This window comes from Telopea speciosissima, chromosome 6, assembly GCF_018873765.1.
Source record: "Telopea speciosissima isolate NSW1024214 ecotype Mountain lineage chromosome 6, Tspe_v1, whole genome shotgun sequence".
NCBI classification, from domain to species: Eukaryota; Viridiplantae; Streptophyta; class Magnoliopsida; order Proteales; family Proteaceae; genus Telopea; species Telopea speciosissima.
The window spans coordinates 51,244,641-51,271,814 of record NC_057921.1 but is presented as its reverse complement, the minus strand read 5'-3'; the positions used below and the strand labels follow the sequence as shown (position 1 = coordinate 51,271,814).

General features: G+C 38.5%; 3 protein-coding genes and 1 non-coding gene across 6 annotated transcripts; 2 read left to right on the top strand and 2 right to left on the bottom strand.

Moving 5' to 3' along the window:
* Positions 1-550: 550 nt before the first annotated feature.
* Positions 551-631, bottom strand: TRNAL-AAG. The gene has a single exon. It is a non-coding gene; the product is annotated as a tRNA-Leu (tRNA).
* A 7,538-nt stretch (positions 632-8,169) lies between these two features.
* Positions 8,170-11,142, top strand: LOC122664085 (methyltransferase N6AMT1-like). Its single transcript, XM_043859771.1, has 3 exons — positions 8,170-8,415; positions 9,059-9,847; positions 10,813-11,142. The coding sequence occupies exons 1-2, from the start codon at positions 8,332-8,334 to the stop codon at positions 9,830-9,832; spliced, it is 858 nt and encodes a 285-aa protein (XP_043715706.1). The 5' UTR covers positions 8,170-8,331; the 3' UTR covers positions 9,833-9,847; positions 10,813-11,142.
* A 414-nt stretch (positions 11,143-11,556) lies between these two features.
* Positions 11,557-14,421, bottom strand: LOC122664086 (expansin-A13-like). Its single transcript, XM_043859773.1, has 2 exons — positions 13,921-14,421; positions 11,557-12,213 (listed from the first exon to the last, which is right to left on the bottom strand). Exons 1-2 carry the CDS (start codon positions 14,394-14,396, stop codon positions 11,907-11,909), a joined length of 783 nt encoding a protein of 260 aa, XP_043715708.1. The 5' UTR covers positions 14,397-14,421; the 3' UTR covers positions 11,557-11,906.
* A 4,130-nt stretch (positions 14,422-18,551) lies between these two features.
* On the top strand, positions 18,552-26,929 carry LOC122664087 (organelle RRM domain-containing protein 6, chloroplastic). 3 transcript variants are annotated; one of them, XR_006333280.1, is made up of 5 exons: positions 18,552-18,840; positions 21,190-21,258; positions 21,412-21,518; positions 26,398-26,565; positions 26,720-26,929. XR_006333280.1 is itself a non-coding variant. In XM_043859774.1 (4 exons), exons 1-4 carry the CDS (start codon positions 18,579-18,581, stop codon positions 26,479-26,481), a joined length of 522 nt encoding a protein of 173 aa, XP_043715709.1. In that variant the 5' UTR covers positions 18,552-18,578; the 3' UTR covers positions 26,482-26,632. The 3 variants fall into 3 exon arrangements, 1 of the variants encoding a protein (XP_043715709.1); XR_006333279.1 differs by having other exon boundaries at positions 26,654-26,929; XM_043859774.1 differs by lacking the exon at positions 26,720-26,929 and having other exon boundaries at positions 26,398-26,632.
* The last annotated feature ends 245 nt before the right edge of the window (positions 26,930-27,174 follow it).

The window sequence follows — 27,174 nt, the reverse complement described above, 5'->3', positions numbered from 1 at the left end:
GAGTAAGCGGTACTGGTTTTTATTCGATTTTTCTGGTTCCTATTTGGTTTAGAATCGTAGTTTTGAGATGCATATCAAAACTAAATCGGGAAGAGAACCTATATAATCAAACCAGATCATTTTTTTTCAGGTGCTGTTTAGTTCGATCGTAAACAATCAGTTACAGCTCTATTTTGACACCCTTAACAGGATGTGAAGTTGTTTTAGTTATTATAATCGAAGTTTTCTCTTTTTGTATAAAAACTATAGGGCAAGAGATCATTGATTGGTCATATAACCCTTGCACCAGCATGGAAGCTAATGAGAGCGTGTGCAGAGGCATCAACAAAGATGGAGATTTTGATTTCATGAGAGGCTGGCTAGTAATTTCATGCACTTTTGTGTCCAAGCATAGGAGCCACAGGTCCAGACAATGTTCTTTTTTCAAAAAATATAACCATGTATTGACATTCACTGATAATCCCAAACCGAGAGGTCATGTAAAGATAAAAAAGAAAAATGTCGATAACAAAGCAAGAGGTCGAGTTTTTTCCAAAAATAAGAAATGATTTGTTGAGAGTGGGATTTGAACCCACGCCCTTTCGGACCAGAACCTTAATCTGGCGCCTTAGACCAACTCGGCCATCTCAACAGATGAATGAAATTGTAATACTTTATATAAATAAAACAATTCCTGAGGTACTGCATGCTTAAAGAAATGGCACCAAAATATACTAAAAAAATTAGAAGATATCAGATGGATGCATATTGTGGCTCCTTATAAGGCCTAAATGACTGAAAATGGGCATGGAATTGGATAAAACATCAATTTTATTGACTACTCTAGGTATAACACTATACCAAGCACTGTTAATAAGGGTGTCATGTGTCAATAGGGATGGTTCGGACCTCAAGGGGTTAATCCCATAATTGTTTTTTTTATTATAGAAACTAGGATCTGGTCCGTTTAATCTGACACTATTCGGTTTTGGTTCCTTAACAGTCTTGGTTACTCAAATACTGAAACAAATTCAAAATTCCTAAGTATACAATTAGCTTTCCAAGCATATAAATCAATCAATGTATATATTTCTAAACATACAAATAATCAAACATCAACCCTTATTTTTTCTTGGTAATTACGATCTAACATTTCTAAGTTATAACTATTCAGTATTAATTAGGATTAAATAAGCATCTTAAACAGGTCCTTGTGGTTCCAATTCTAACTAGTTCCCTATTGGTCTTTCGTTTCTATAACTATTGAAAACCATCTTAGATGCTTCTCATCCCATTTCGTAGTCGACCCAAGGAACCATCTATTTAGTAATGGAACAGACCGGTTTTAGAACGATTCATGACTCCCGATTTCAATCCCAAATCGTTACCCATAATTGTTATTCTCCTGCTCAGTAGACCTAACTCCTAAGCATGTATATCTTATAGATTGATACCATCTAAGGGCTGGTACTCAGGTTGCCCAATTGGCTCAGGGTTGGACTGGGGTTTTAGAAGGCCCGGCCCAACTCGACCCTGTTGCAGCCCTATGAGATATTCTAGTGCTCCAACTCAAGCAGACTACCAAGAAATTCAAGATTGACTTGAACTACATAGGGTAGGGTCTTGTACATTTAGTATGGAGAGAGATTCTCTTCACCCACGGTGAAGAAGAACCACTTAAGCCACAACATCTAAATATTGGGTTAGAATGGAGCGGGGTACTGTGGACAACATCCGATAAGCTAGAGGATGGGAGTTTAATGATGAAACTGACTCTCCAAGAGTCCAATCATGGGGTTACATGACACAAAAGTTTTTTCTTATATAGTAATTAGGAGGGGTCTTACCAGAAAAAAAAATGGGATGAGGATCACTACCGGGCTATGTGCCCCTGTACCAGCATGGGGCCCAATGAGAGCGTGCATTAGGGCATCCAATAACAGTAGAATTTTTCATTTCATGGGGTCGAGGTGATCATTTCACCCTTCTTGTGTCTGGGCGTACAAGGGTGTCAACTGGTTGGGCTGGGTTGGGCCTCGTCAATTTTCATTCTTAAATTTTTGGGTTTTTTATAATTACCACCCCCAAATCTTTCATATCTATTATTATCCCCCCAAAAACTTTCAAATAACTGTTACCCTCCCCTATTGCATATTAATGACAAAATGACCCCCACCGTTACAGACCCGTAACGGAAGGAGTTAGTAGTGATATTTTACTGTTGTCATAAATTATATATGACCAAAATACCCTTCGTCCAAACCCTTCCTCTTTACTTCCTCTCTTCACTTCATCACTTGCAGCAAACCGGAGGAACAAGAACATCGTCGGCTTCCTTCTCCGACGAACACCTCTTCATCACTTCCTCTTCACTTTCAAGTTGCTTGAAAGGTGAGATGCCCGTTGGGTATATTCAGATTCCTGTGGGAGTCGCATGCCCTCTGTTGCTTGACGGAAGGGAGTTTACGGTGGATGAAGCAAAGTTGCAAAGCTGTTCCTCCGGTGTTTCCTTCTTTCCTGACTTCCTGTGAAGAAGGGAAAGCTCTCTCTCTTCTGCTACAGGTTGGTTACTTGCCACAAAAGGTTCTCTTGTGATTAATTATTCAAAAAAAAAAAAAAAAAATCTCACAAAGAAAATAGGGCAAAAAAATTCACTTAAAACTAGGGTTTTTGATGTTGGTTTCTGGGTATTTTCGTTGATCTAACTTCACACGTAATCGATTCAAGTAATTCAACTATTGTAGACTTCGTTGATTATCTTTGCCGGCAGTTAAAGTTTTGTTTATTTGGAATTTTTTTTTATTAAAATTGAATTTTTGGTTTACAGATTGGTTGGAGTGACCGTTCGAGGAGATATCTTCGCTGTGTTCGCCTTTGTTTACGTGATTCTGTTTCTAGATTTTACGACCCCCAAAAAGATTCTGATTATTTCTTTCTCTTGTGGGTTTGGGAAAGGGAACTGGTCTATATGCGGTGCAAATAAGGGAAAGACAAAAAGATAGGGAAAGGAAAAGACCGAAAGTAGAATTAGGGTTTTGTTGATTATATGGTTGGTGGGTTTTGAGGAAATTAGGTTTTAATGAACTCTGTTGTCATAGGTTTGTGATAATTACGGTTATTCTCTCGTTTTGGTGGAACTTCAGGATTTTGGTTTCTTGTTGGAGTTGGGACGAAACCGAATTACCTTGATTTCGATTTTTAGAGAATTTGGTGGGGGAATTCGTTTTGGGTGCAGAGATAAACGAGCAAGTTTGTAAATTTTTTGAATTTCGGTTGTTTTTGTGAATTGGGTCTTTCCACTTTTGTGGTGGAGATTTCCCAATTTGGGGTTAGAATGAGTTTACAATTTGGTGGGGGAATTCGTTTTGGGTGCAGTAGTGCCTATGGGTTGTTTTTCAGAGAACTTGTTAGCTCCAAGCTTAACATCTTCTTCGTTGCCCTCCATTTCGTATCTCTTGCTCTAGATCTTCTTTTTCTCTGAAGCTTTGAACACAACAACAAAAGGCACTGAAGCAGTAGAGTGTAGGAGTTTAGGACCTCAAGCGGAGAAAACAAGGTTTGGGGTTGCAGAGGAGGAAGAAGAAGGAGAAGAAGGAGGAGGAGAAGGGACGGTGATGGGGTGGGGTTTTTTTACAATTACCACCCCAAAAGGGCATTTTGGTCCTAAAAAATCCGTGACAACGGCACACTCTCACGACTAACCCTCTTTGTTACGGGAATATAACGGTAGGGGCCAGTTAGTTATTAGTATGCAACAGGGGAGGGTAGTAGTTGTTTGAAAGTTTTAGAGGGGTAATAGTAGACATCAAAGTTTTTGGGATGGTAATTGTAAAAAACCCTAAATTTTTTATATGGAGCAGCAACGAAGTTTTCAATATTTTTGCTGGTTTATTAAGGAACGATTCTCTCGTCTTAAACCCAGAGGTTTATCTCTTGTTCTAATCTTCCTCTCGTAAAACCCATTTTTTTCTATTCTATTCTATCTCGGTGTTCTCTTATTCTGCATTTGATGTTGGTATCGGGAATTTGGTGGGATAATTGAAAACCCATCTTCTATGCTCTGTGCTGATGCTTTATCTGTTCAATTTTTTTCTTCCTCACTGTTAATGATTATCAGTATGATCCCTTTTTTTTTTTTCCGCATTTCTTGTATCTGATATGTTGGGTTTTCTATTGACTGAAATGTTAAGTTGCTAGTCAGCCCTAGCATAATTAAGTAGAATAGTCTAAGGATCAGGTGTTTCTAATTTGATGTATCTTCTGGTTCTCTGCTTATCAAATTTGTACTGATTTATTTTGAAGGTTGCCCTCTCTCTCTCTGAACTTTCTGATATTTCTCTCCATACCGTTATTGATTAGAGAAATGATGCCTTTTTTTTTTTTTAATTTTCAGGCGATTATTCTGTGGAATGCTTATCTTTCTCGAATTGCCTCTCCATAGACTAATGTTAAACATAGCCTGTTGTGAGAGTCTGGAGTCAATTCCACCCACTGTAACCCCTTGTATGTTTTACCAATAAATGATGAAACTCAGGGTATATTCAGTACCATATGTGATATACAGCACAAAAGCTTTACTAAAGTACGCAAAACACCTGTTAGCAAGCAAAATACCAAGTCAAGTACCCTATTCACATGTATTAACCATGTCTATTTTGGTACCAAAATCAGATGAATCTTGGACTGATTTATTTGAGGCTTTGAACGTGAGCTAGGTCATGACCAGTTCAATATTGGAAGTCGTTTTGCAAACCGTTGTCCTTTTTCCAGTGGAAGCAGTTAGAAACTTATGTTATGCTTCCTGCTACAATGCGGTTCATTTGGAGGGAAGAAACAGCTAGCTTTTTGTACCATGCAGTGCTTACATATAGAGTGATTACTAAAGCTAGAGAGTTTTTATTTTGGATAAAGTTTATGAAGATTTAAGGAACTGAGAATCCATGACAAGTGGGCTAATTGGGTTAGATTTTTGAGTAAACCCTATTGTGTTTGGGGAAGGCTTCTGTTGAAGTAACAGTTACTGGGAAAGAGTGGGTTCCGGGTTTTGGCCACTCAGCAATGAACCCTGAGGAATTCCTCCCAGCGGACTTTCCTGTACAAAAAGTGAATTGTCTTTTTTCTTTTTGTTTAACACTGATGTACACACCCTTGGGTAAACCTTTATTTATATTTTGTGGGAGGGGGCTCTTTCTTCTCCCTTTATGAAAAAAAAAGGGAAATTAAAAAATTTACTGGACTGCATGATGATGATGATGATACAACGTGGTGCATTTATGGTGCTGTATACCATATGAAGGCCTTTTTCCAACTGCTCTTTCTCCAAATTCCATGTTGCATCTAACCATTTGTTCTTAATGCTAAAAAGTATTATATTGTTCATTAATGATTCCAAAATCTGTAGTTGCATGTTCTCATATCTAGATCCGTTTGCTTCTCCCAATGCATTTGTTTATGAAGGTCTTTTCCCTCCAATTTCCTTGTTTCCATCTAACTCTTTGATTCTTATGCTGACAAGTATTATTAATTGTTCATTGATGATGCTGAGAAATTTAGTGGTATGTACTCAGATCTGGATCAATTTTTTTTATCTACTCATATCTGGATCCATTACTTCTCTATATGCATGGAAACTATTTGAAATGATGAAGAAATGGATGAAAAATAAGAGCAGGCCACCAGAGGTTCAAATTTAGCATCAAAAGTGGACCTACTGCTGTTAAAAAATTTTGAATGATTGGAAATAACCATTTCTATAATTTTCTTTCTGTATTAGCTATTGTTTTTTTTAAATAAGTACAACATATATTAGGAAAAGATCCTGTATGTAGGTTATTGATCCCTTCATCTCTCAAAACCGTTTGATTTAGGAGGGTACTGCCAAAAAGGAGAAAGAAAAGGGGCATTCCTTGGCTTCTTTTGTAACTTAAAATAAAATTTGTCAAGGTTGAATTTTGTCAGTGGCTTCAAATGCATTCATTGCTTTCAAAATGGCAGTCAAATCCAAGATTCTAGCAGAAAGGTAAAAAACACAGGTATTAAATTTATTTTCCCTTTGCCAGAATACCTTCTTGTTGGTTATCTTGTGGTAGGAACTGCCTACTTCAGTCTCTCCCTTTTTTTTTTTTTTTTGTTGTTGGGAGGGGGGGGGGGGGGTTGGATGGGTGGTCCATTGTTAATGGTGAACTTCTTGATTTTGGAGCATTCTTGCATGCTATTGCTCGGAAGTCTTGAAGGTAAAATGGCATTTTGTGCTGTACAACTAGCAGCATGAATGTAAGATGAAAAGAGAATCTTTGTCATTGCTCTGCTGATTGTTCTTGCTGGTCTATTTCTTGTAATTTTGCTTTGATTTGCTTGCACGGTCAGGTTGGTTATCCCTTACTTTTAATACTTCAAAGTTGGTTTTCTATTTTGCTGGTTATCTGGGAAAAAAAACTGGAAGCAGCTGTAAATTCTGGAATGTTCATTTAAGGATCGTTTTGGGTTGATCTCTCTTCCTGCTGTTATTTTGACCTTGTTTAGAAAGTAATATTTCTGTTTCCTTTGGATAATGATTTTCTGTTTGGTACCCATGGACTATTTGGACTGTGCACCAACACAAGTTCTGAGTTTGGATCTAGTTGTTTTTGGGGGGAATATTTCTAGTTTGTTGATCTGGCGATATGAAAATTCTGTGCAGATCTGCAAAACAAGGAAACATATCTGAATTCTTGGTGTAGTGCCTATCTACTGCAGAATACTTGAATGCATTCAGTTGCTCAGGACTCTGTAATGCAGGAGTATGATCACCACCATTGGATGTGGTTTCGTTTGATCTTTTATTTTGGATCTGTCTATCAAGTATATGGTTATGGGATTTTGTTTTAAGTGTATTTATTTGTAATGGGCTCAATTATAAGGCCCAAATTTTAGGTCCATAGGAGGTACACAAAATTAGTATTTTAATTAGGTAGGCATTATTCATAGTGCGGCCCATTTGCTATTAGTTAGGAAGTTATCTTCTTAGATGAAGTTTATCCTATTTGTGAGACTTAGTTTGGAGTAGAAGTCTAGTTTTGAGTTAGTTTATTACTATGTCTAAAGAGTACCTATATAAGGGGTTCTTTAATTGTTATTTCTTTATTATTTAATTTTTTGATTCAAGTAGGAACCTTAGGTTAGTAAGACTTCTATTTTACGTCTTTTTTCTGTTTTATAAATACATTGTAAGAGGCACAGCCTCTGCCCTCCATATGATAATGGAATGGAATAGAGTTAATTTGTATTTAAAAAATGAGTTGTGTGTCTCTCTCCCCTCTCTTTTTTCTCTATTTTCTCTCTTCTCCTTTTCTTCCATTGATTTGCCCACCACCAGCAGATCCTCTGTCTGATCTGCATCACTCTGATAAAACAGACGTACCAAAGGAACCTAATAAGAGTGCCACAGTTAATTTTTGCATGAAGGCAGCAACTGTCAGAATAAGTTGCAACAGGAGTGCAGTGTTATTTCTAAAGTTTTATTAAGCCTGGGATTTTCACTGTTGAGTGGTTCTGGGTTCCTTGAAGGAATTCAAGTCAAGTTTGGTGTACGAATCAAAGTTATGTCTAAACTATAATGTGTATCTTTTCAAGAATTGTTGAGAGGAAGAGAGGGGATTTTGCTGTGGAAAGCAATGTGCATTGAGTTAAAGCTATTGGTTATTCTTCTGGGTTAAATGGAGAAAGATAAAGTTCATAGTTATCCTTCTTTGCTCTCATAGGTAGTGAAGCCAGATATTTATCCTGTGGATGTAGAGCTGCCAAGCTGAACCAAGTAGAAGTTACTATCTTCCATGCTTGTGGCTTTCTTCTTCCCCCACCCCCCACCCCCCCCAAAAAAAAAAAAAAAAAATCCCTCCCCCATTATTTGACTGCACAGTACATGCGGTTGTGGGCCTAAATTCATACATATTTGACCAATTTTGGTTATATTATACTAGTTGTTTATAGTAGGGAATTGCAGCCTTGCTTAGTTGGTATAATCTGTGAACTTCCGTACACTTAATAGAAAATTGGATGACTTGGAGCATTTTTTATCCATGATATCGATTTTAGTTGTCCATTTCCTTTTTTACATAGGTTGAATGCTGGTTACTTTTAGTTTGGAAAAGGCTGAGCTGAGTTGAGTATAGTTAATGTGGTTCCTCCTTTTCTTTTTTCCCTATTTTCTGAAGCATTGCTGCATTTGTGCATCTTCATTGAAGGAATTCACGTTATTCCACCCTACTGATGTGTGTTGAATTCTTCCTTATGCATCCATTTTCCATTGTTTGATTCTGCTGATTTATTCCTCCCAAAATTTGGTTCAGGTTCTACTTTCGTGGGGGAACTGACATGGAACCCCAGATAGAAGCTGATGCTCTAAAACCATCCCTGCCCTCCTTTAGAACAAAAGAGGACCAATGGAAGAGTAAATCAGTAAGATATAAGGCTGAGAATTTCTTAGATTGCTTTGGTTTTTATGTCAATTTATTTTCCTTTGCATAGGATAGCAAAGTTTTATGCTTAGTTCAGTTATTAAAGCTTGAATTTTGCATTTCTTTACGAGGTTTCCTGTGATAATGGTGTGGGCTTTGCAGCCTTTATTAATGGGTCCTTTTGTTATGAGGAGTGCTCGTGTTGTATATCCAGACCATCAAAATCATGTGACCCCTTGGATTAGCTACATTTTCAGTTTCCTTGTCAATCAGCTCCATGCGCCCCCTTGTATTGCAGTTTTTTTTTGTATGAACAGGTTCCCTTGATTATTATGATTTTCCTTGAAGAAGGGATTCTGTTTTGCCATATCACATAAGGCTTTAGAGATTAACTTGACACAAGTAAAGAGGATGACTGAAAAACACATGGATATTTTTTGACCTGCCAAGTTGGCTCCCATGTGTACAAATTGTTTCGGAACAGTGGTACTTTGCTGTTTTGTCATGGTAGCAACCACGACCTATTTCTTCATTGAGGTTCCAAATTATGAATACCATTCGTCTCACAAGCCCTTTTAACTCCTCCTTTTACTTTGTCTTCACATGTTTCATCCAAGGTAACTTGAACCTTGTCATCTCTGCAGGTCCCATACAAAATGTCTGCCAGAAGTGCCCAGATCCGACTTGTGAGCTCCCATCCTGAGGTTTATGAACCCTGTGATGATTCGTTTGCATTGGTTGATGCACTACTAGCTGACAGAACAAACCTGTTAGAGCATAGGCCAATGTTGTGTATGGAATTAGGTTGCGGTAGTGGTTATGTGATCACATCACTAGCTATCATGCTTGGGCAGGAGGGTGCTGGTGTCAGTTACTTTGCAACTGATATGAACCCACATGCAGTGAAAGTGACTAGTGAAACATTGGAGGCACACGAGGTCCATGCAGATGTTGTATTGACCGATATTGTATCTGGGTTGGAGAGACGATTGGGAAGTATGGTGGACGTGATGGTTGTGAACCCACCTTATGTTCCAACACCAGAAGACGAAGTGGGTCGTAATGGGATTGCTTCTGCTTGGGCAGGTGGTGAGAATGGGAGGAGTGTCATTGACAGAATCCTTCCCATTGTGGACGCACTTTTGTCGAAAAAGGGCTGGTTGTACATGGTCACACTAGCTGCTAATAACCCCTCTCAAATATGCCATATAATGAGAGAGAAAGGCTATGCTTCCCGAATTGTTGTTCAGAGATCAACTGAGGAAGAGACCCTTCATGTTATGAAATTCTGGCGGGATTCTGAAATTCAAGCAGGAACAAAGGAGCAACTAACAGATAATAAAACAACTCCTGCAGTGATAATGGAATCTCTGCTGTCACAGTTTCCTTGCTTGGCTTTTTGGAGAAGTGGCAGCTGAGTGCAAAGGAAACGGGCATGCTCATTTTTGTTTTGCAATTACTAGAATTGTAGATGCATGGATTTGTTTGTTTCTTCTGCTTTATATGGTGGTACTTTGTTCACTAGAAACAAGTAGTTCTCTTTCTCAATTCTCTTGTTGAATGTGAAAAGTATGTCATATAGTCTATTCTGGCAGCCTTTATTTGAATTGCTTGCAATATACATTTGGGTAACTGGGGTGTAGTTTAAGCTTTGACCGCGGGGGGGTTGATGTAGTATCCCTTGACTGGTTGGACCAGCATGATAGGCTTTGCAGACCCAAACCCAGACAGAACTGGTCCAATGGTTTTTGGTCTAACAAGGGTTGGAATTAGTTTATTTATTTAGTAATTATTTATTTAAGTCTTTTATTTGTTTTGAGTTGCATACGTTGGAGTTTGATAGAGTTTGAGTTGCAAATTATTTCAGTTTTGTAGTTAGAAGAGGAGTGTTGTTATTTTTCCCTTTAAATACTTGTATTGTAACCAACGTGAGAACAGATTGAATAGAGAATATTGTATGGTTGCTCCACTGTGAGTGTGTGCTTTTTTGTGTGAGATCCCCCCCCCTCTCTCCCCTACAAGTCTGTGTGAATATATTCTAACTTCGAATGTGCAGATCAGTCTTCTGTGAATGACTAAACCATATGGATGGGCATTAACAACTAAAAAATAAAAACCTTAGGAACAGTGATTATTTATTTCAGTGTCCCTCCTTTTCTTTTGAGTCAAGAAGGATTTGTTCTCTATTCTCTAATCAATTTGCAACTTGAATGTTTTTAAGGCATTGAACTACAATCAAATGTTCCGGCAGAAATCTAGAAAATGGACATCTGGGGTTATCAGATGCTTTCTCTTCAGGTCTGCTTGGTGAGAAAGTTCTGCAAAGATTTGGTAATACATTTGCTTGTCATGTTAATTAAGCATTGTATCAAATTGACTTGTCACCACTATCATTTAGGGTTGAGCATCTTCACTTTGCTTCCTTCTAGGATTGGCTTATCTTCTGGTGGCCAGGTTGAGATCCATCCTCTGTTGGTGCATATGGTGTTCTCATAATGAATTGGTTCTTGATGGAGGTAGCCTCAAGGATGTCCCAGATCACCACTGTATTCTGAAGAAGCTTCATCAATCTGTCTGGATTTTCTGGTGGTGGTCAACCTCAGCAGAGTCCATGATTGTGGAAAGCAATTTGAAGGACCTTATCTGCTTTTTGAGAAGAAAATCATATTGTGGTGGAACTGCTCAGTTTGCATGGGCAATTATGCTTTGCTATGTGAGTTCACACTTAGGACTTCAATGTGGAGTAAACTAGTTCATTAGAAAATTTTGCATGGTTCTAGTCATGGTTATCAATATGGGTATCGATACATATCAAACATATAGGATGGTTTTTCTCTCAAAGATACTGATACCATAGTGTATTTTGACAATTTTACCCTTCATCTATACCGTGTGTGCTCTGATATATATTAAAAAAAAAAAAAAAAAAATTAAACTCTGCAAAGCATTTCTTATTTCCAAGATTATGAAATGTATAAATAGGGAGAGGTTTCCCAAACCGACAGTGGTGGGAATTTTTCATGCCACACCAATCACGGTGTTGAAACAGTTTTGTAAACAAAAGCTCACATGGTCAGGATGGGAGAGGGAATGGAAAAGCATCCCCACACTGTCGGTGTGGGGATCTTTCACCCGTATCAACAATACAAAAAGAATTTCCTTCCACTGCCAACATCTAGATTATGAGCTACCATCAAAACTTATAATTGATTTTTACCCCAAAATTCACTTCCATGGCATTGCTAAGCCCTTCCACCCAACGCTCAACCCTAGGCAAATACCCCCTTGTTGCTTTTCCCTCAAGACTGACTCAAAACTACCAATCTTTCCTGATGATCTGTGTCAAAAGACTGAAACCTCGATGCAGAATCACCATTTGCATCAGTAATCAAACCCCCCTCCCTCCTTCCTCTCTTTAAGAGAACACAAAATGAGTGGAATGGTTTCCTAACTATCTTTGTGCTGCTTTTGCATTTGTTGTAAGTGTTCCTATCACTGGAATTGTTTCCCTTCAAAGGTCTGTCCAATATTCCAGTCCTTGGGTGCAACATTGTAAGATGTAACTGTGGCACCATCACTTGCTGAAACCTCGAATGAGAGGGGTTGATTCTTGAGATCAGCATTTATGTGCCAAATTTGGCCCCAATTCCTCCCCATCTGCAGCCACCCTGTTTTTGATCCTTTGATCTTCACAGCCACTACATCTCCAGCACCTGCAACATTGCTGATCAAGACCGAGTAGAAATAACCAGAGCCATCAATTGTAAATCGCATTCCTCCTTCCTTTCTGCATTTGATCCTGCTCCAACCAAACCCGCGATGTTAAGAGAGTAGGCGACACTTGAGAAAACTCATAAAATAAATGATCAAATGCAATATCCAAAAGGCCAGATAATAACAGAACAACATTGTAGCAGAGCATACTATAGGTGGCGAGTGTTGAGTACCTATAGATGATTCTTGAGTTAAGTATGAACAACAAATTACCACAATTGATGGACCACAATCCCATTATACAAACTTAACCTTCAATGCTAGGGAAAAAAGATAGTCTGAGGACCCTTTAGTGCAGCAACATAAAGCACCAAGAAGCATCTTAAGGGTGTTTCCATAAGTGCATATCCAATACTTAATTTACAAAACATCCTTAAGATGCCTTTCAAGTATTGATGATTGTGGATGCATAAAAAGGTGGCCACACCACCACAGAGATCCAGTTGCAACAGAAAGGCGGGGAATCAAACACTGTGGGCTTAACCCAAAAAGAGGAGAACTTAAGGCACCTTTGGCCATTTTCTTGGGCCCAAAGCCTCATGTTTTCTGGAAAGGATTGAAACATCCTGGAGCAATAACCTGGAAAGGACTTTCTTGACCAACTTTGAAGGAATGCTTGGTAATAAAGCTAGATTACACCATGTGAGAGGAATATAATTCACCACCTTTTCTCAACTTTCTTACACTTTGTAAAACAGAAAGACATAACTCCCCCACACTTTGTCTCACCAGTCGAGGAGAGGATTAGTGCTTTTTGCCACTGTTTGGTAACACCAACATTGTTAGCTAGTTACCAAATAGATCAGAAAATGACACAGTAGTTAAAAATACATTACCTTCCAAAAAAAGAATCAAAAGGAGAAAAGCAAGGAGTGCATGAGGAAATGGGCTCTAATCCTACTCCACACTCTTCCCAACCTTTCAAAAACTGTGTAACTGGATTGGATGCAGAACAGGGCTTTTGGCAATGGCTAAAGAAATGAACCAAATGATACAAAAAAAGGGCGTATCCAGTGCAGGAGGCTCCCATCACTGCGGAGTGTGGGGAGGGTCAGAATGTATTCAGCCTTACCCCTACTTTCGCAAAGACTGTTTCCAGATGATACAAGATCAGATGTATCCATCTCTACTACCATTTCAAAAAACGGAATCACATTGGTCGAATCAACCAATCCCCAACCAATCCCGGTTCCCGTCTACAAGTCTTTGAATCGCTGAGTTTTCATATTTGATGGCTGATTCTAGGGTTTTTTAGGACCGATCTGATCAAACAAGCGAGCACTCTATAGTGACAACTGACAACCCATCCATCAATCCATTTCAGGCCAAATAGAAACATCCACCGCAACTCCTCTGCAGCGCACCTCCAGCTGCACATCTTTCACTTGATGGTTCGAATTGACATGGTTAATTCGGCCACGAGGATGGATGAAGCACATCTGAGCATGGTGCACATGCAATGGAGACCTGAGCTGCTGCAGAGAAGGCGAATCCGCAAACAACGACACCAAAGTGGAAACTCTAACAAGACCAAAAAAAAAAAGACACGTAGGATAACGACCCTACGGTTTACGGACACCCCTTTCTCCCAGCGCAAGTTACCACAACTAAAGCACCCAGAGACAGGAACAGAGCAAACAGCACAAACAACAAATAGCACCTAGAGAGAACACAATCCCAGGCGCAAGTTAGCAAAAGAAGAACAGAGACTAAGCAATGAAAGTAACCTCACCTACGATACTGAACGGGCATGTTCGAGGCCTTCCAAATGGCGATCTTCTCGAAAGCCTCAATCGGTAGAACGAAATGGCGATTGGGAGGGTTGCAATGGCCACCACCATCGGCCTCAAGGCCATAGTTGGGAGCACAGAAATTAGTGACCGTGACGATGATGGAGGTCCCAGGGATGCAATACTTGAGATCATCAACACATCTGAGCTCGAAACAAGCACCACAGATCTGACCCTTCTCGAAGAGAACACTGCTCAGACCCACGGTGGCCATGCCGTAACCTCGCTTCATCAAATCGCCGTACCCGCACGCACCCCCCACTGTGTCTCGAGGATCCAATGAAGCGTAGTAGGTCGCCTGTGCTGATCTCCATTCCGAAATCGCTGGTGTTGCTGAGGCTGAAGAATAGTCGTGGGCTGTGGTGGTTGATGTTGCAAAGAACAAAAATGTTAGTGCCTGGATGACCCTTAACGGCATTTTTGGTTTGCTTTAGTTCTCTCTTCCAAACACACTCTTAGTTGCTTATAGAGTTAGAACTTTCAATTCTGTAACTCAGTAGAGATAGAAACTGGGAGGGGGAAGCAACGAAGAAGGAAGCTTCGATTGATTTCCACATTGTGGGGGAGCCACCGAAGCAGGTAAGTTTTTTTAATCAGTGAAAGTCGGAGAAGGTTCAGTTGCTTTAGTTGCTTTTCCTTTATTTAATACTTTACTACGAGTGCAGGGAATGTTTACGTACGTGACTGTACGTGATGTGAACAACTCATAGGCGTTCAGATGAAATCTATTTTGTAAGAATATTTTATTTAAACGGCTGTGAATCGTACACATATATTCCCAAACGGAAATTTTGGAGCAGTTGGGCAACTGGGACTTTCGTGTACACGGATTGGGTATCGGTCACTTGCAATATCGATATGATATTGGCATGGATAGTTCATATCAGATAAATTTGCCCCTATTTCCCAACAGAGGATTTTTGACTATTTTACCTCTTGTCCTACGGTCTTACCATGTCATCAATAAGATATCGGCAGGTATCGAAATCGGCAACTAGCAAAACCGTTAGATAACAAAACATGGGCTGGGGTCGAAGTTTTGGTGGGCTTTAGGCTCATGGACGGAATAAACGCTTATCATTGACATTACTACGATTGAACGGGAAGGCGCTTATAATATTAGAAGAGGCCATATGGAACTCACATGTGAACTTTTTGAATGTCACAATCATACGTGACAAATGATTTTGTCACCACTTGCCATTTTTCATAATTTTTTTTTGTCTATCCTGTCAAGGGCCCATAGGCCACTAGGATGGCAGCCCAAGAGGGTTAGCGAAGTGTAGGGGGGGGGGGAGGGGAGGAATAACGAGATGTCAAGCATCTGATGGGGGTAAGAGAAACAAACGACCTCTTCCTTGGACTTAGGCAAGCGCTCTATTGCGTCTCGCAGCCAAGACCATGCCAAGAGGCGCTTCCCCATTTGTCATACATGCGTGATCCATGTTATGTGAGGATTTTAAATCCACCCTCATAGGTTAAGTTCAAGCATCACATAAATAGGACTCAAAGTAACAAAAAAGGGTGGAAAAATGCTGCCTCGACAGCTCTCCCTACACCCTCTCACATGGGTAGCAAAATGATCACCACCCCTCCCCTTGGATGCCGTGCACATGCTCCCATTGACCCTTGCTGGCCACACAGCCTGACAGCAAACCCCTTCCCAACTAGAGATTATGTATATGCCACTAAACTTTCATTATACCAAAGTTTCATTCTAATAATATTAAACTTTAAATTTTAGAGACTTAAAATGGTTCAAACCCAAGATGGGAACCAAAATAGATTGAACATAAGAATTACAAGTGAAAAAGCCGAATAAATGAAAACCAGGCTAATGGGCTGGTTTTGAGTCATAAGGCTCTCAATTGCAAATGGGCTGGGCTTAGGCATGTCTACCCCTGCCCATTTAATAATTGGGTAGGTACAAGAAAGAGATATAACCTAAGACACCCTAGCTCAACCAATCAAACTGACCCATCTGTTATCCTTATTTTTATATGAAGGTTTTTTCCTAACTAGGCCAGAAATAAGTGGCCCATCATAAGCTCTCATCTATAAGCCCACATCTTCATGTATTTGAATTACAACAATTAGCTTACTTTGAAGCTACTTCCACTTCCACTACTATTAGTGGATAATGAGTAGTATTCGGAATGAAGCATGGACAAAGCCAGAACAGAAAGGATACAATTAATGGCAAAGTTTGTGGAGTGAAACCTTATATATGTTTGATTGGTTATGCCAGATTGCCAGTTGATCATGAATAGGGGTTAAGTGACACCAAATTTAGGCTTATCTCTCTCACAAAAGAGCCACTCTTACAACAGTGATGCTTTTTCTTGAAGTCAATTGTGCTTTTGAGCCAACAGTGGGATCTTGACTTATAAGTCAAATTAATCCAGAAAATAGCTACTCTAAATCGAAACTCTTACCAGATGGATTGATTAACCTTTAATCTCAATGACCATGATCCCCCTATATAGATAATGAATTTCTTTTTTGGGGGATGACCTGAGAGAGGAAAAATTGGTCTCAACTGTTTGGGGATGCTTAGAGAAGAGGATTCTTTTTTTCTTTTTTTTTTTTAAAGGTAGGACTTAGAGAGGAGGATTCACCTGGGCGCTGAGCTCCCTGGAGAGGAGCCGGATCCCATAACTAAAGATTGTGATTTCATTAATAAAAGGGTAATTGTATTTTGTGTAACCACGATTGGTTATTTGAGCCACTCAACATATAAAATTTCCCCTCCTTCCTATAACAAGGGTGAACTTCTTTGTTCTATTTTCACCCAAAAAAAAAGTTCTTCTTTGTTCTATAGAGATATAAATGGTAAACTAAAAATTTTGTATAGTACAATCATAATTGTCCCTTGTTTTATATGCACGGATGGGAATGGTAATCACTGTAACCATGCATGATTACATATGAAAAACATATTTCGTACGGAAGATGGTTTCTTCCAATGCCTGTGTGCAGTTTTGGGCGTTGTAAGTGGAATAATTACAAAAAATCCTTAAAATAGAGGGAATTTAAAAGGGAGTACTACAATAAAATGGGAGGGGGCGTTCAAAAGGGGTTAGGATAATGATGTCAGAAGCAAATTTGATTGAAGACCAAATCTTACCGATACCATATCAGTTTTTGACTTGACCGATACCCAATACCATGCACTAAAACCATGCCTACATGAATGTCATGATTTCTTTTTTGGGATAATGCTATGTATATAAATAGTTAAATACTTTTGATGGATAAGTATAAGGAGAGTGTTACCACACATGGGGTGTGGGACCCATCTCTGATTTGTAGAAGCCACCCCCATGGAGGTCCAGATCTGTCCCCACAAGTCCCCATGTGGGTATTTGATCCAAACTTCAAGGAGAGTTGACCTCATGACCTCTTACTCTTTTAATTGTAATGGTGATCTCTTAAGGTTGTTATGACAGAGCAGCACGGAGCAGAAGAGATGGGAAGCATTCCAGAGGTATACTTGGGTTCTACAGGCCGAGGCATCCCCTCCCTTGGCATGGGCACGGTAACGTTTCCCTTGACTGCTTCTGAAACCATGAAGTTAGGTATTTTCCGTGCAATCACTGTCACTCTCTACACATGAGATATAGAGAGAAGCCAAAAGACTCTCTAAATGCAAGAAATATTGTGTCTCTGATGGAAGAAATGGGGTTACCACATTGTGGTATAAGAGAAGGGTCTCTGGCTTCATCAAGTATGTCAAAGAATCACTATCACTTTCTACACTTGAGAGATAGAGAGAAACCAAAAGATTGTAAAATGCATGAAATATTGAGTCCATTAAAAATAAAGGCAAAAGGTTTTTGCATGGTGTCCCATTTAAAGCTTCCAGGTCAAATATTTTTTTCCCACGTCGATAGATGGTGTGACAATTTTCATAGTTGGATAAAGAGGAATTGTTTTGAATTCATCACTTGTCAAATTTCATACTTAAATTCAATTAAATTCCTACGGCATCCCATGTAAGTTCATGAACGTGTTGATGAACACATTTATGTTACGAATGCCTACTCTGACCATTACTTCTCACTTTCTAATTTTAAAATTCTCAACTCTCTTTCGCCACTCTATAACACCCCCTCGGTCCATCTAGGCTAAAATTGACATATGAGTTCAAATTTTGGGTCTACTTATACATAAAATGTGGGCTCATCTGAATTGTCCCATGACAAATATTTAAGCCACCTAGAAACCAATATTAATTTCAACTTATAGAGATAAATCATGAATAATAGGTTGTGTAGCTCTTGCATCAATGTGGTAGCCAATGAAAGTGTACATAGAGACATTGGATTGGATATGATTTTTTTATTTCACTAGGAGCTAGCTGAAAGGCTTTTTCATGTATAAAGGCATTACTTTGTATCCAAGAGCAGGAACCACGTTAGCCATGCAACCGGTTCGTGTTCATTTTACGTATGCGGATATAATAAACAAAAGTGGGCCTAAATCAAGGCCCATCATAGGCCCAAGGAAAGGTAAAAGCTCGTATTGGACGGATGTGATTGGTGCAGTATATCCTAACCCCAAATATCTACAAACTACAATGATTGGATTTGGATAGAAAATGGCAGCGATTTCTCTGACAGTTGCTCTTTGTGCTTCATCTCCAACTCCGAGAGATCTATGGAGGCAGAGACTGAAGAGTTCTTCCTTAATTCATCCCTGCAACAACCTTCCTTCTCATACATTGTCTTTGTCTTGCTTGCAATTCGCTTCACCTCTTTCTGCAACTCAATTGAATCACCGCCATGGCTGTGCTGTTGTGGGTTGTCTCCCTTCTTCCTCGGAGAGTAGTACAAGAAGCTCCACCAAGCTCTATGTTAGTGGTTAGATTCTTCTCTCTTCAATAGGGCGTTTTTATTTTCCTTTCTAATTCTCTTTTAAACTTTAATTTTCTGGTTTCTTTCTGTCTGTAGAATGAAGTTTATGAAAACCCTGTGACCTCTTTCTGTTTCTTTCTATCCTCGTTTTCTTCTTTCATTTCTCGCAGTTTGGTTCAGTATTCAACTGGGTATGTTACTTATTGCACATAAACTGTATCTCTCGCCGGCGCGTTTGTGTAGCTTGGATTCTTGAGGAAATAGAATTGCTCCCGGTGGAGATTGATAGGGTTACCTAATTCTTCTAATGTGGGTCATTTGAACTTGTAGCTTATTCAATTTCGAATGGCAACAGCATTTATCACTTCAACAGTCAATAACCATTGCATGAATTCAGTATGCCATGTAGGTTTAGGCTGTTCATTGATGTTTTTTCTTGGGGTAGGGGGGGGGGGGGAGGGTGGTGGTTGGTTTGGTCCTTTGGAATCTGCTTTCTCCGGTTCCCCTCCTCCCCCCTCGCCCTCTCCCCTTCAATTTCTCCCCCTTTGATCTGCAAAGATGTGGTATTCTCTTTCCCTTTTTAGAATGGTTTCTCTTTAATATTACAGAGCGTCATACAAACATGTAAACCCATTTGCTCTCCTTTTTATTCCTCACTACTGCTATTGAGGTATCTGTCTCCTCCCATTCTATTTGTTCTTGTTCGGAGTGGTGATTGTGGGGAAAGGAAACAGATGCATTTCTCAAAACGTGCCATCTTAAGGGCAGTGAGTCTTGTATCAATAGTGTCTGTATGAGCAATCCGATAACCCCATTGCACATACTTCCTTGGATTTTAGTTTCCTTGGCTTTGAGTCTCCAAAGATAATTTCTGTTTCATTGGACAACAGTGGTAGGGAGGGCAATCAGCAGCATGGTCTACTGACACTCCCAATTAAGAAAATATCAATAACGACTTGATTATTCCATTCCCACTCCTAGGGTAACTTGAGGTTCATATACTGAAAAGTCTCTTCTAGGTAATTTATGTTTCATGGAAATGACCTTGATTGTATGAGTAATTGGTAGCAACCACTGACATGTAAGGAGGACCCTGCCATGATCCTGAATGTTGGCGTGTGACTATCTTGTGCCACAGATTCATTTGATCAGCTGAATCAGGCAAGTCTTTTTTTAGGACTTCCACCAAATTCTTATTGCCTATAATATAGGAATACATAATACCTCTAACATAAAAACGCCCATTTATACCTTTTGTCGATGGCACTTTCAGAAGTGTGAGTATAACCTTCACAAAAGATACTTACCATAGAAGATGAAGGATCATGGAGGTATGCTCTAGTTGTTAATTGTGCATATGAGTGTAACTCGTCCATAGGTCAAAGATACTAAGGATTTAGCATATGGTTGTATATAGCTGTATTTTCCCGTTATTTTTAAAGAGATGGTAACTGAATGAGATACTATCAACTAATCTCCTTGAGTTTCTGTCTTATTACGAGCCTATTTAGTTGGAGCAGGATGATCTTCCTTCTTTTCGACGGTTAGGAAGAGAACATTAAAAAAGAAACAAAATGTCAAGTTGTAAGAGAGCTAGGGCCTCTATTTGATTCAAGTGGTTTCAGTTCTAAAAGAGAGCTTCCAGGGCAACCTAGCTGGGAAAATTACTGTGTAGAATCATTATTGGCTCTAAAAATACACAAGTGCTGGCGTAGATACATAAATGAGGTTAAACAATGATTTTATGCTATTATCTAGTTCTGAAAAGTCTATGCAGATATGCATATATAGTTAGTATGTATGCATTTTGTCGGTATTTATCTGTACGTCACATAAAATTGTGATTCTAAAATCATGTGGATAATTCCACAGGGAGCATAAATAATTGAAAATTAATAAGTTCTTACTTTGCCTTTTGCCTTTTGCCTCTTTGGCATAGTTGAATACCTCGGATACAATAAGACCTATCAACTGCGTATCCAGACAGCATGTCACCGACTTTATCATTTTTTTGGGTGAATCACTGACTTTATCTTAGTCCTTCAAAATATGGAAAGGTACTTGGGAGAGAGGGTGTCCCTTCTCCAATGACTTCTACTTTTTTTTGTTTTTTGAAAGTGGGAACTGGTAAGACTTGTGGGGTTCCAAAATTGACGTGACCTTGTGATTTGTTCACATTCCATTTCGTCTACAGCCACAAATCTCATTGGTTTTCTTTCCCTTTTAAATCTTTATTTTTTCAGAATGCTTATGAAAGGAAATTCACATATGTAGTTCGCCTAAGTTGTTAAACACCTTTTTCTTGGTTACTCAGCAAGTATTTTTCCCATGGTACAAATTATGGCATCAATGCAGGACTTTCATTCCGAACCACTGAGGAGAGCTTGCGAAATGCTTTTCAGAACTTTGGTAATCTTGTTGAAGGTTAGAACAATGATATCTATGTTGACATACAACTGCTTTTTTCTTGAATAACCTTTAGTTAGGCATAAACCTCCCAGTAATTCTTAAATTTTGTTTCTTATCTTTCATTAAAACTCTTAATGTAAATTAAACATATAATCTGTTTGTTTACAGTCAAACTTGTGATGGATAGAATAGCAAATAGACCAAGAGGCTTTGCTTTCCTTCGTTATGCAACCAAGGAGGAATCTAATAAAGCTATTGAGGGGATGCATGGAAAGGTAGGTACTTGAAAATTAACTGTAGCATTCAGTTTGATATACATGATACATATCATGAAACCAAGATTTCTTCTATGGTTGAATTAGTGGGCATTATGGTTGGCTATTTGTATGTTTGCATTAGTTGGCATCATAGTTGTCAAGGCGGCGTCTAGGCTTTGCCAAGGCTTTACATAGGCTTTGCCAAGGCTTTACATAGGCTTTGCCAAGGCTTCCAGGCGGTTTTGTTGGGGCCTAGGCGATCTCCGCCTTAGTGCAAGGTGCCTTGCACTGGTTTTTATTGGTATCGAACCCGGTATTGGCCCTTATTTATGCCAAATATCATTTAAGTAAATGTTTTATATTTGGTATTTCATTTACTTAAGATATTATTCATAAATAAGCAAATACCTCCTTATTTGAATCTAATAAAAATAGTAAAAAAATCAAATTCCAAAAGGATAAAAAGTCAACCCCCTGTTCAAGAACAAAATCTGGATTTTCGACGAAAAGTAAAATTTTCAACTTTCTAATGCTAGGATTTTTATCAAATCTAAAAATTCTATAAATCTTAATATGGTAAAACATTGCTAAAAACCAAAAGTGCGGTAAAATATTCAATTTTTTTGATATCTAAAAAAATGTTCTCATTCAGAGCGATTTTGATAGCATTCGCGCATACCAAATAAGGTTTGACCAGAGCATAATTTCTTCAATATAAATCAGATTTAAGCAATTTTGGATTTGTTGGAAAGCTGGTTTTATGATCTACCTAATACTAAAAGTCTCATGTAGAAGTAAAATTATCTGACTAGTCAAACTTCGTATAGAACAAAAACATTTCTCTAAGTCGAGAACAATTTAATTACTTATAGATAAGATCATATTTTCTAAGAACAGTATAAACCAAATGTGAGACTAATATAAACCAAATGTATGTTTGATTGTTTCAAACCTCCAATAGCTTGCTTCTTCAATTCTGTTGTCTTCTAGTTCTATGTTGACTGGATGTAGCTTAATATTGATTTTTTTATGACTTGATGTGATTTAATGTGGCTTAATGGTGATTTTTGATGATATAAGGTATATATTGTAGTATACTAAAATGTTGTAGCATACTAAATAATGTTAGAAAAGGGGGAAATAAAAAATAACACTTTGGGGCGCCTTGGTCACCTAGGTGACGCCTAAGCACTTAGCCACCCCTCCAGCGCCTTGGGTCACTTTGCCGCCTTGACAACTATGGTTGGCATCAAGACATGAGGTTACATCCTCCTCCCCCCACCTCTCTAAAATTATGGTTTACTAGATTAACCATTATAGAATTGTTTTTATGAGATAATTAAAAGTTATAAAAAATCTATATAAACATCTAAAATCCTGAATGTTCTTTAGTGGTTCGTATTGCCCAACACCTCAGGCCTTGTCAGTTTTGGATACCTGCTCCTGTATTCATATAACTAAATGTACAATTGTCTAATTTCTTATCTGGAAAAAGTTTATTAGCAAAGGGAACTCCTTAGGGGCATTTTGAATTGCCATTTTCTGAAGTTATTTTTATTTTAATATTGGGAAGTGGGATGATAGGAAAAACGATCTGAGGTATTTGGCTATCTTAGTCCTAGTAGGGGATTATAGTTTTCCTCTCATGCTAAATGCTGACATTGAGAGTAAAGTTGCAGTAGGATTTCTTCTTGCTATTCCAAGTCAAGATTATTGTGCATGAGAAAAATTTGAATCTTTCATCTGAGGTTGCCTTGCAGACAGTCGGAAACCTGATGAAGAATTGGTCGGAGTGGGTTTCAACTGCATTAAGCACTTGCCTCTGAGGTTCACTTTTAGAATCTCTTGGCTTCACTTATTCTTCCCCACCCCAGGTCAAAGTTTTAATGGTTTATAGGTTACTCCCTGCCGATGCAGATACTTCAGAAAAGTGGGCTTATTTTAGTAGAAATAAACCTTGGGATGGGTTTTATACATTTTGGGCCTTTGAATGGACCTAAAATAAAGGTAGCAGTTAAGAATACGGAACTTATTTTATTCTGTAGTTTAAGTTGAAGTCCTAGTTAGAATAGGAGTTGTCTCAAGTCTTTTTATAGGTCAATTAAGTAGCTGGTTTGACTACTATTTGGTTTAGGCTATTTCTAGTCATTTAGGATTCCGATTTTGAGAGTCTTTATATATCTACATAACCAGCCATTCAAGCATACGAGTTTGAATTATTTTAGCAAAGAAGGTTTTCTTTTATCTACCTTGTGGATTCCTGGGGTAATGGATAGATTTCCACCAGCGCTAAGGCTAAGGTGGATTCCTAATCATATCTTCTTCTTCCATTATTTTGTGTTGGCTTCTAGTTTTCAACTAACACTATATTGGTATATCTGATTCCTTACTGATCTGTTTGGCCTGAAATTCCATATTTGATCTTTATATTAGATTTTTTTTTTCCTTCTAATATTCAGCTGTTAAATTTCAATTCTGGTCTTCAAATTCTGAGTTTTCTAGTGTCTGGACTAGAATCTTGGTTACACAAGGATTCTTTAGTTAAGTCCTGATCTGTTCTCTAAAAATTATCAAAATTTTCTGGCAAGTAGACCTCCCTAAATGATCCACTCGGTCTTATATTTGATTAGCCCTCTGTTAATTTTTCTATTCTGAAATCTCTGGTTCTAGTTATATTCCGCCCAATTAGTTCTCTGTTAGTTTTTACTTGTTCTATAATTCGGAGATTCTATGTTGCAAACAGTCTCTAGTTTTTAGCTTGGGACTGGTTATTGCATATACTAGTTTTGGGTTATACTCTCTTGCATCTACTGTACAATCCTGACTAATATTGTTGAAATCTCAGCTACTACAAGTTTACAACCATGCCCTGTTTTCCTAGTGCTACTATGAATCAGGTCAGTCTGCTGTCCTTAAATTATTATTTCTACTCTGTTCTGGTGATCCTGAGTTTCTACAAATCTAGTTCTAATTTGGGACTGTTTATTGCATTACGCATTTACCCCCCTTCTTTCCAGACATTTGTAATAGTAGAACTATTTACAATTGATACCATCCTTTAGGTAGAGGATACTTAAAAGTATTTAGGATTTATGTGTGCTGTCGTTCCAACTACGTGCCAAAATGATGAACCTTTTGAAATTTGGCACTCCAGTGCTTTCCCATACTCCTGCTCTGCTCACAAAATTTGATCGTAAAGAACCATCCTTCTTTTATATCCACCACCCCTCCCCCCCAGAAAAAAAAAAAAAAAGAACCCTCCTTGTGGCTAGGGTTTGTCGATGAAGTACTTAATGCAATTTGAAAATCCAGATTATGGATCTCAGATGCAAGCATGTACAATGATCAATTTTGTGAACAGATCTGAGATAAAGGAAGCAACTGTGTAATGTTGAACTGAATTTGAAAACTCAAAACTAATGCAAAGTTGACCTCGAACCAGGGAAACCAGTGGGAGATCGATTGCATCAAGATCAATACAATAAAAGGAACAAAATTAAATAACTGAAACTCTTTTTTTTATTGCTATTATTTTGTTTACATATGAAGGACTAATGAGAACATAAAGGATAAGGAAAAGAAGAACAAAGGGATATAGAAGGGGGAATAGGATCAGCTATCTCAGCCCATCATCCTCTCACCCAAGGCTTCTCACCGACGGTCTCTCACCATTGCCGCATCTCACAACTTCAACCATAACTCTTTTTAGTTTTTTCTTCAATCTCTGTCCCTTTTCTGCTCAGCCACATACTTATTTATAATAAAACCTAAGACAACTTCTACGAATAAAATCTCCCTTAAAATAGAAACTTGAGTCTAACTAGGATTCCTAATTAGGATTACAACTCAAATAGGAAACTAAATAAGTGTCTAATAATAAAAATAACACCTAAAATCAACTCCTCTAAGTCAGCTGTCCATATCAGCCCCAAATACTGTTCACGTGAACAGTAACTCCCCCCCCCTTTTGGTCTTCTTCATGCTTCGATCTACATCAACTCTCCCCATCTTGAGAAATAAACTTGTCCTCGAGTTTTGATCATTCTTAGACAGCTTCTCATTGTGCACGTCCATCTTCATGGCTGGCCATAGTAGGCTCTGTCAGACCCAGCGGTACTTTATTCTGTTTAGTTGGCATTGACCACGATAGGGGGAGTGTCCCTATTGTGGTGTTTGTTAAGTTGTTTAGTTGGCTTTTATGTTTAAGTTATGTACTTTCCTTGTAATTAGTCTTATACTCTTAGTAGGTTTCTTACTAAGAGTCTATCTTCTAATAATATAAGTATTGGGGATTGATCACGATAGGAGATACTGAATCCTATCGTGATCTATTGTGTTCTTCTTCTTCTTCAATTGCTCTCTCTTTTTCTCCTTCTCTTCTTCTCTTCTTCTCTTCTTCAAGCCTTGTAAGGACTGGTTATTGGTTTCTCTGCTGTTACAGATCTAATGAGCTATGTTGAAGGTTTAGGGATTTGGTGGATGAACTTCCGGGGGATCTGAAACTGCCCAATCATTTACGACTAAAAGGTCATTTACACTAGGGGCAATGAACATAATGTGGAAAAGGAATTTATTTAGGTAGCTTAACTTTCCCATTTGATGGAACTTGTGATACAAAATAGGCGTATTATCACATAGAATGTAATGAGCTTCCATAAGTGGTTCCTTTTATCTAATTTGGCTATGCACTCCCCTGCTGCTCTCTGATTGAATCATTATAAATAAGTTGTTGAGCCATGAGATTTGCAATCAATAGGCAAAATGCCTCAGGATAATCATGTGTGCTGTTTAGATTTGTCTCATAACAATCTTCAGTAGTATTAGCTCAGATCTCTCCCATAAATGGAAGTTCCCATGACTTGGGGACACTAACCAAATGCTGGGCTTTTCTGTATAGTTTCTGGATGGCAGAGTCATATTTGTGGAAGTTGCAAAGCCAAGATCAGAGCTGCGCCAAAAGCAAACTCCTAGACAATATTGAGCAGCTTGGTGTAGCTGTTTTCTCGCGTATGTCTTGAGTATGAACATTGAAATGACACCCATCTTTGTCATGTCATCAGCTCAGGTACTATCATTATCCTCCTTGGTTAGTGTTCTCTAGATTATCATGCTTCACCATTGATTGTTTCCTTTTTGCTGGGAAAATGAAAAAGGGTGCAACATGAGGACTTCCGAGGAGGTCATCCATCCTAATACTATCATTAATTTCTAATTAACAGGACGAACAAAAGATTGTTGTTTCATTTTCTACAGCTAGTACAATGAGATGTGAAGTTATTCAAGAGTACTAGAAAACTGTCTAGACTTTTGACAATACCTTTTTTTTATCAATATTTCTCGTGAACTCTATGACAAGCCAGAAGTCTACATGCTTAAGAGATTGAGTTTTTTTTCTGTACAACAACCCTGTTTATTGATGAGGACCATTCGAATTTGGTGAGATAAATTTAAGAGTTTTTTTTTTTATCTGTACAACCCAGCCTGATGAGATGATCCCTGCTCCAAACCTCCAAATGATATAGAATCCTCAAATCCCCCGTCCACCCCCACCCCCACCACCCCAAAAAAAAAGAAAAAAAAAAAAGAGGAATGCTATAACATTCACTTGCTGATAATTATAGACCGCAACAAACTAGGCAGGGTTTGTCCTAATCTCTCTCTTTTGAGATCCCTA

What these genes read in the sequence shown, in the direction of transcription:
- LOC122664085 (XM_043859771.1), top strand. Translation starts at nt 8,332, where the DNA reads ATGGAACCCCAGATAGAAGCTGATGCTCTAAAACCATCCCTGCCCTCC. An exon ending in ACCAATGGAAGAGTAAATCA is followed by an intron (nt 8,416 to 9,058) that starts GTAAGATATAAG and finishes TCATCTCTGCAG; the next exon opens with GTCCCATACAAAATGTCTGC.
- LOC122664086 (XM_043859773.1), bottom strand. Translation starts at nt 14,396, where the DNA reads ATGCCGTTAAGGGTCATCCAGGCACTAACATTTTTGTTCTTTGCAACA. An exon ending in ATGCCCGTTCAGTATCGTAG is followed by an intron (nt 12,214 to 13,920) that starts GTGAGGTTACTT and finishes TGGTTGGAGCAG; the next exon opens with GATCAAATGCAGAAAGGAAG.
- LOC122664087 (XM_043859774.1), top strand. Translation starts at nt 18,579, where the DNA reads ATGGCAGCGATTTCTCTGACAGTTGCTCTTTGTGCTTCATCTCCAACT. An exon ending in CTTTGGTAATCTTGTTGAAG is followed by an intron (nt 21,259 to 21,411) that starts GTTAGAACAATG and finishes GTTTGTTTACAG; the next exon opens with TCAAACTTGTGATGGATAGA. An exon ending in TTGAGGGGATGCATGGAAAG is followed by an intron (nt 21,519 to 26,397) that starts GTAGGTACTTGA and finishes TTTTCTGTATAG; the next exon opens with TTTCTGGATGGCAGAGTCAT.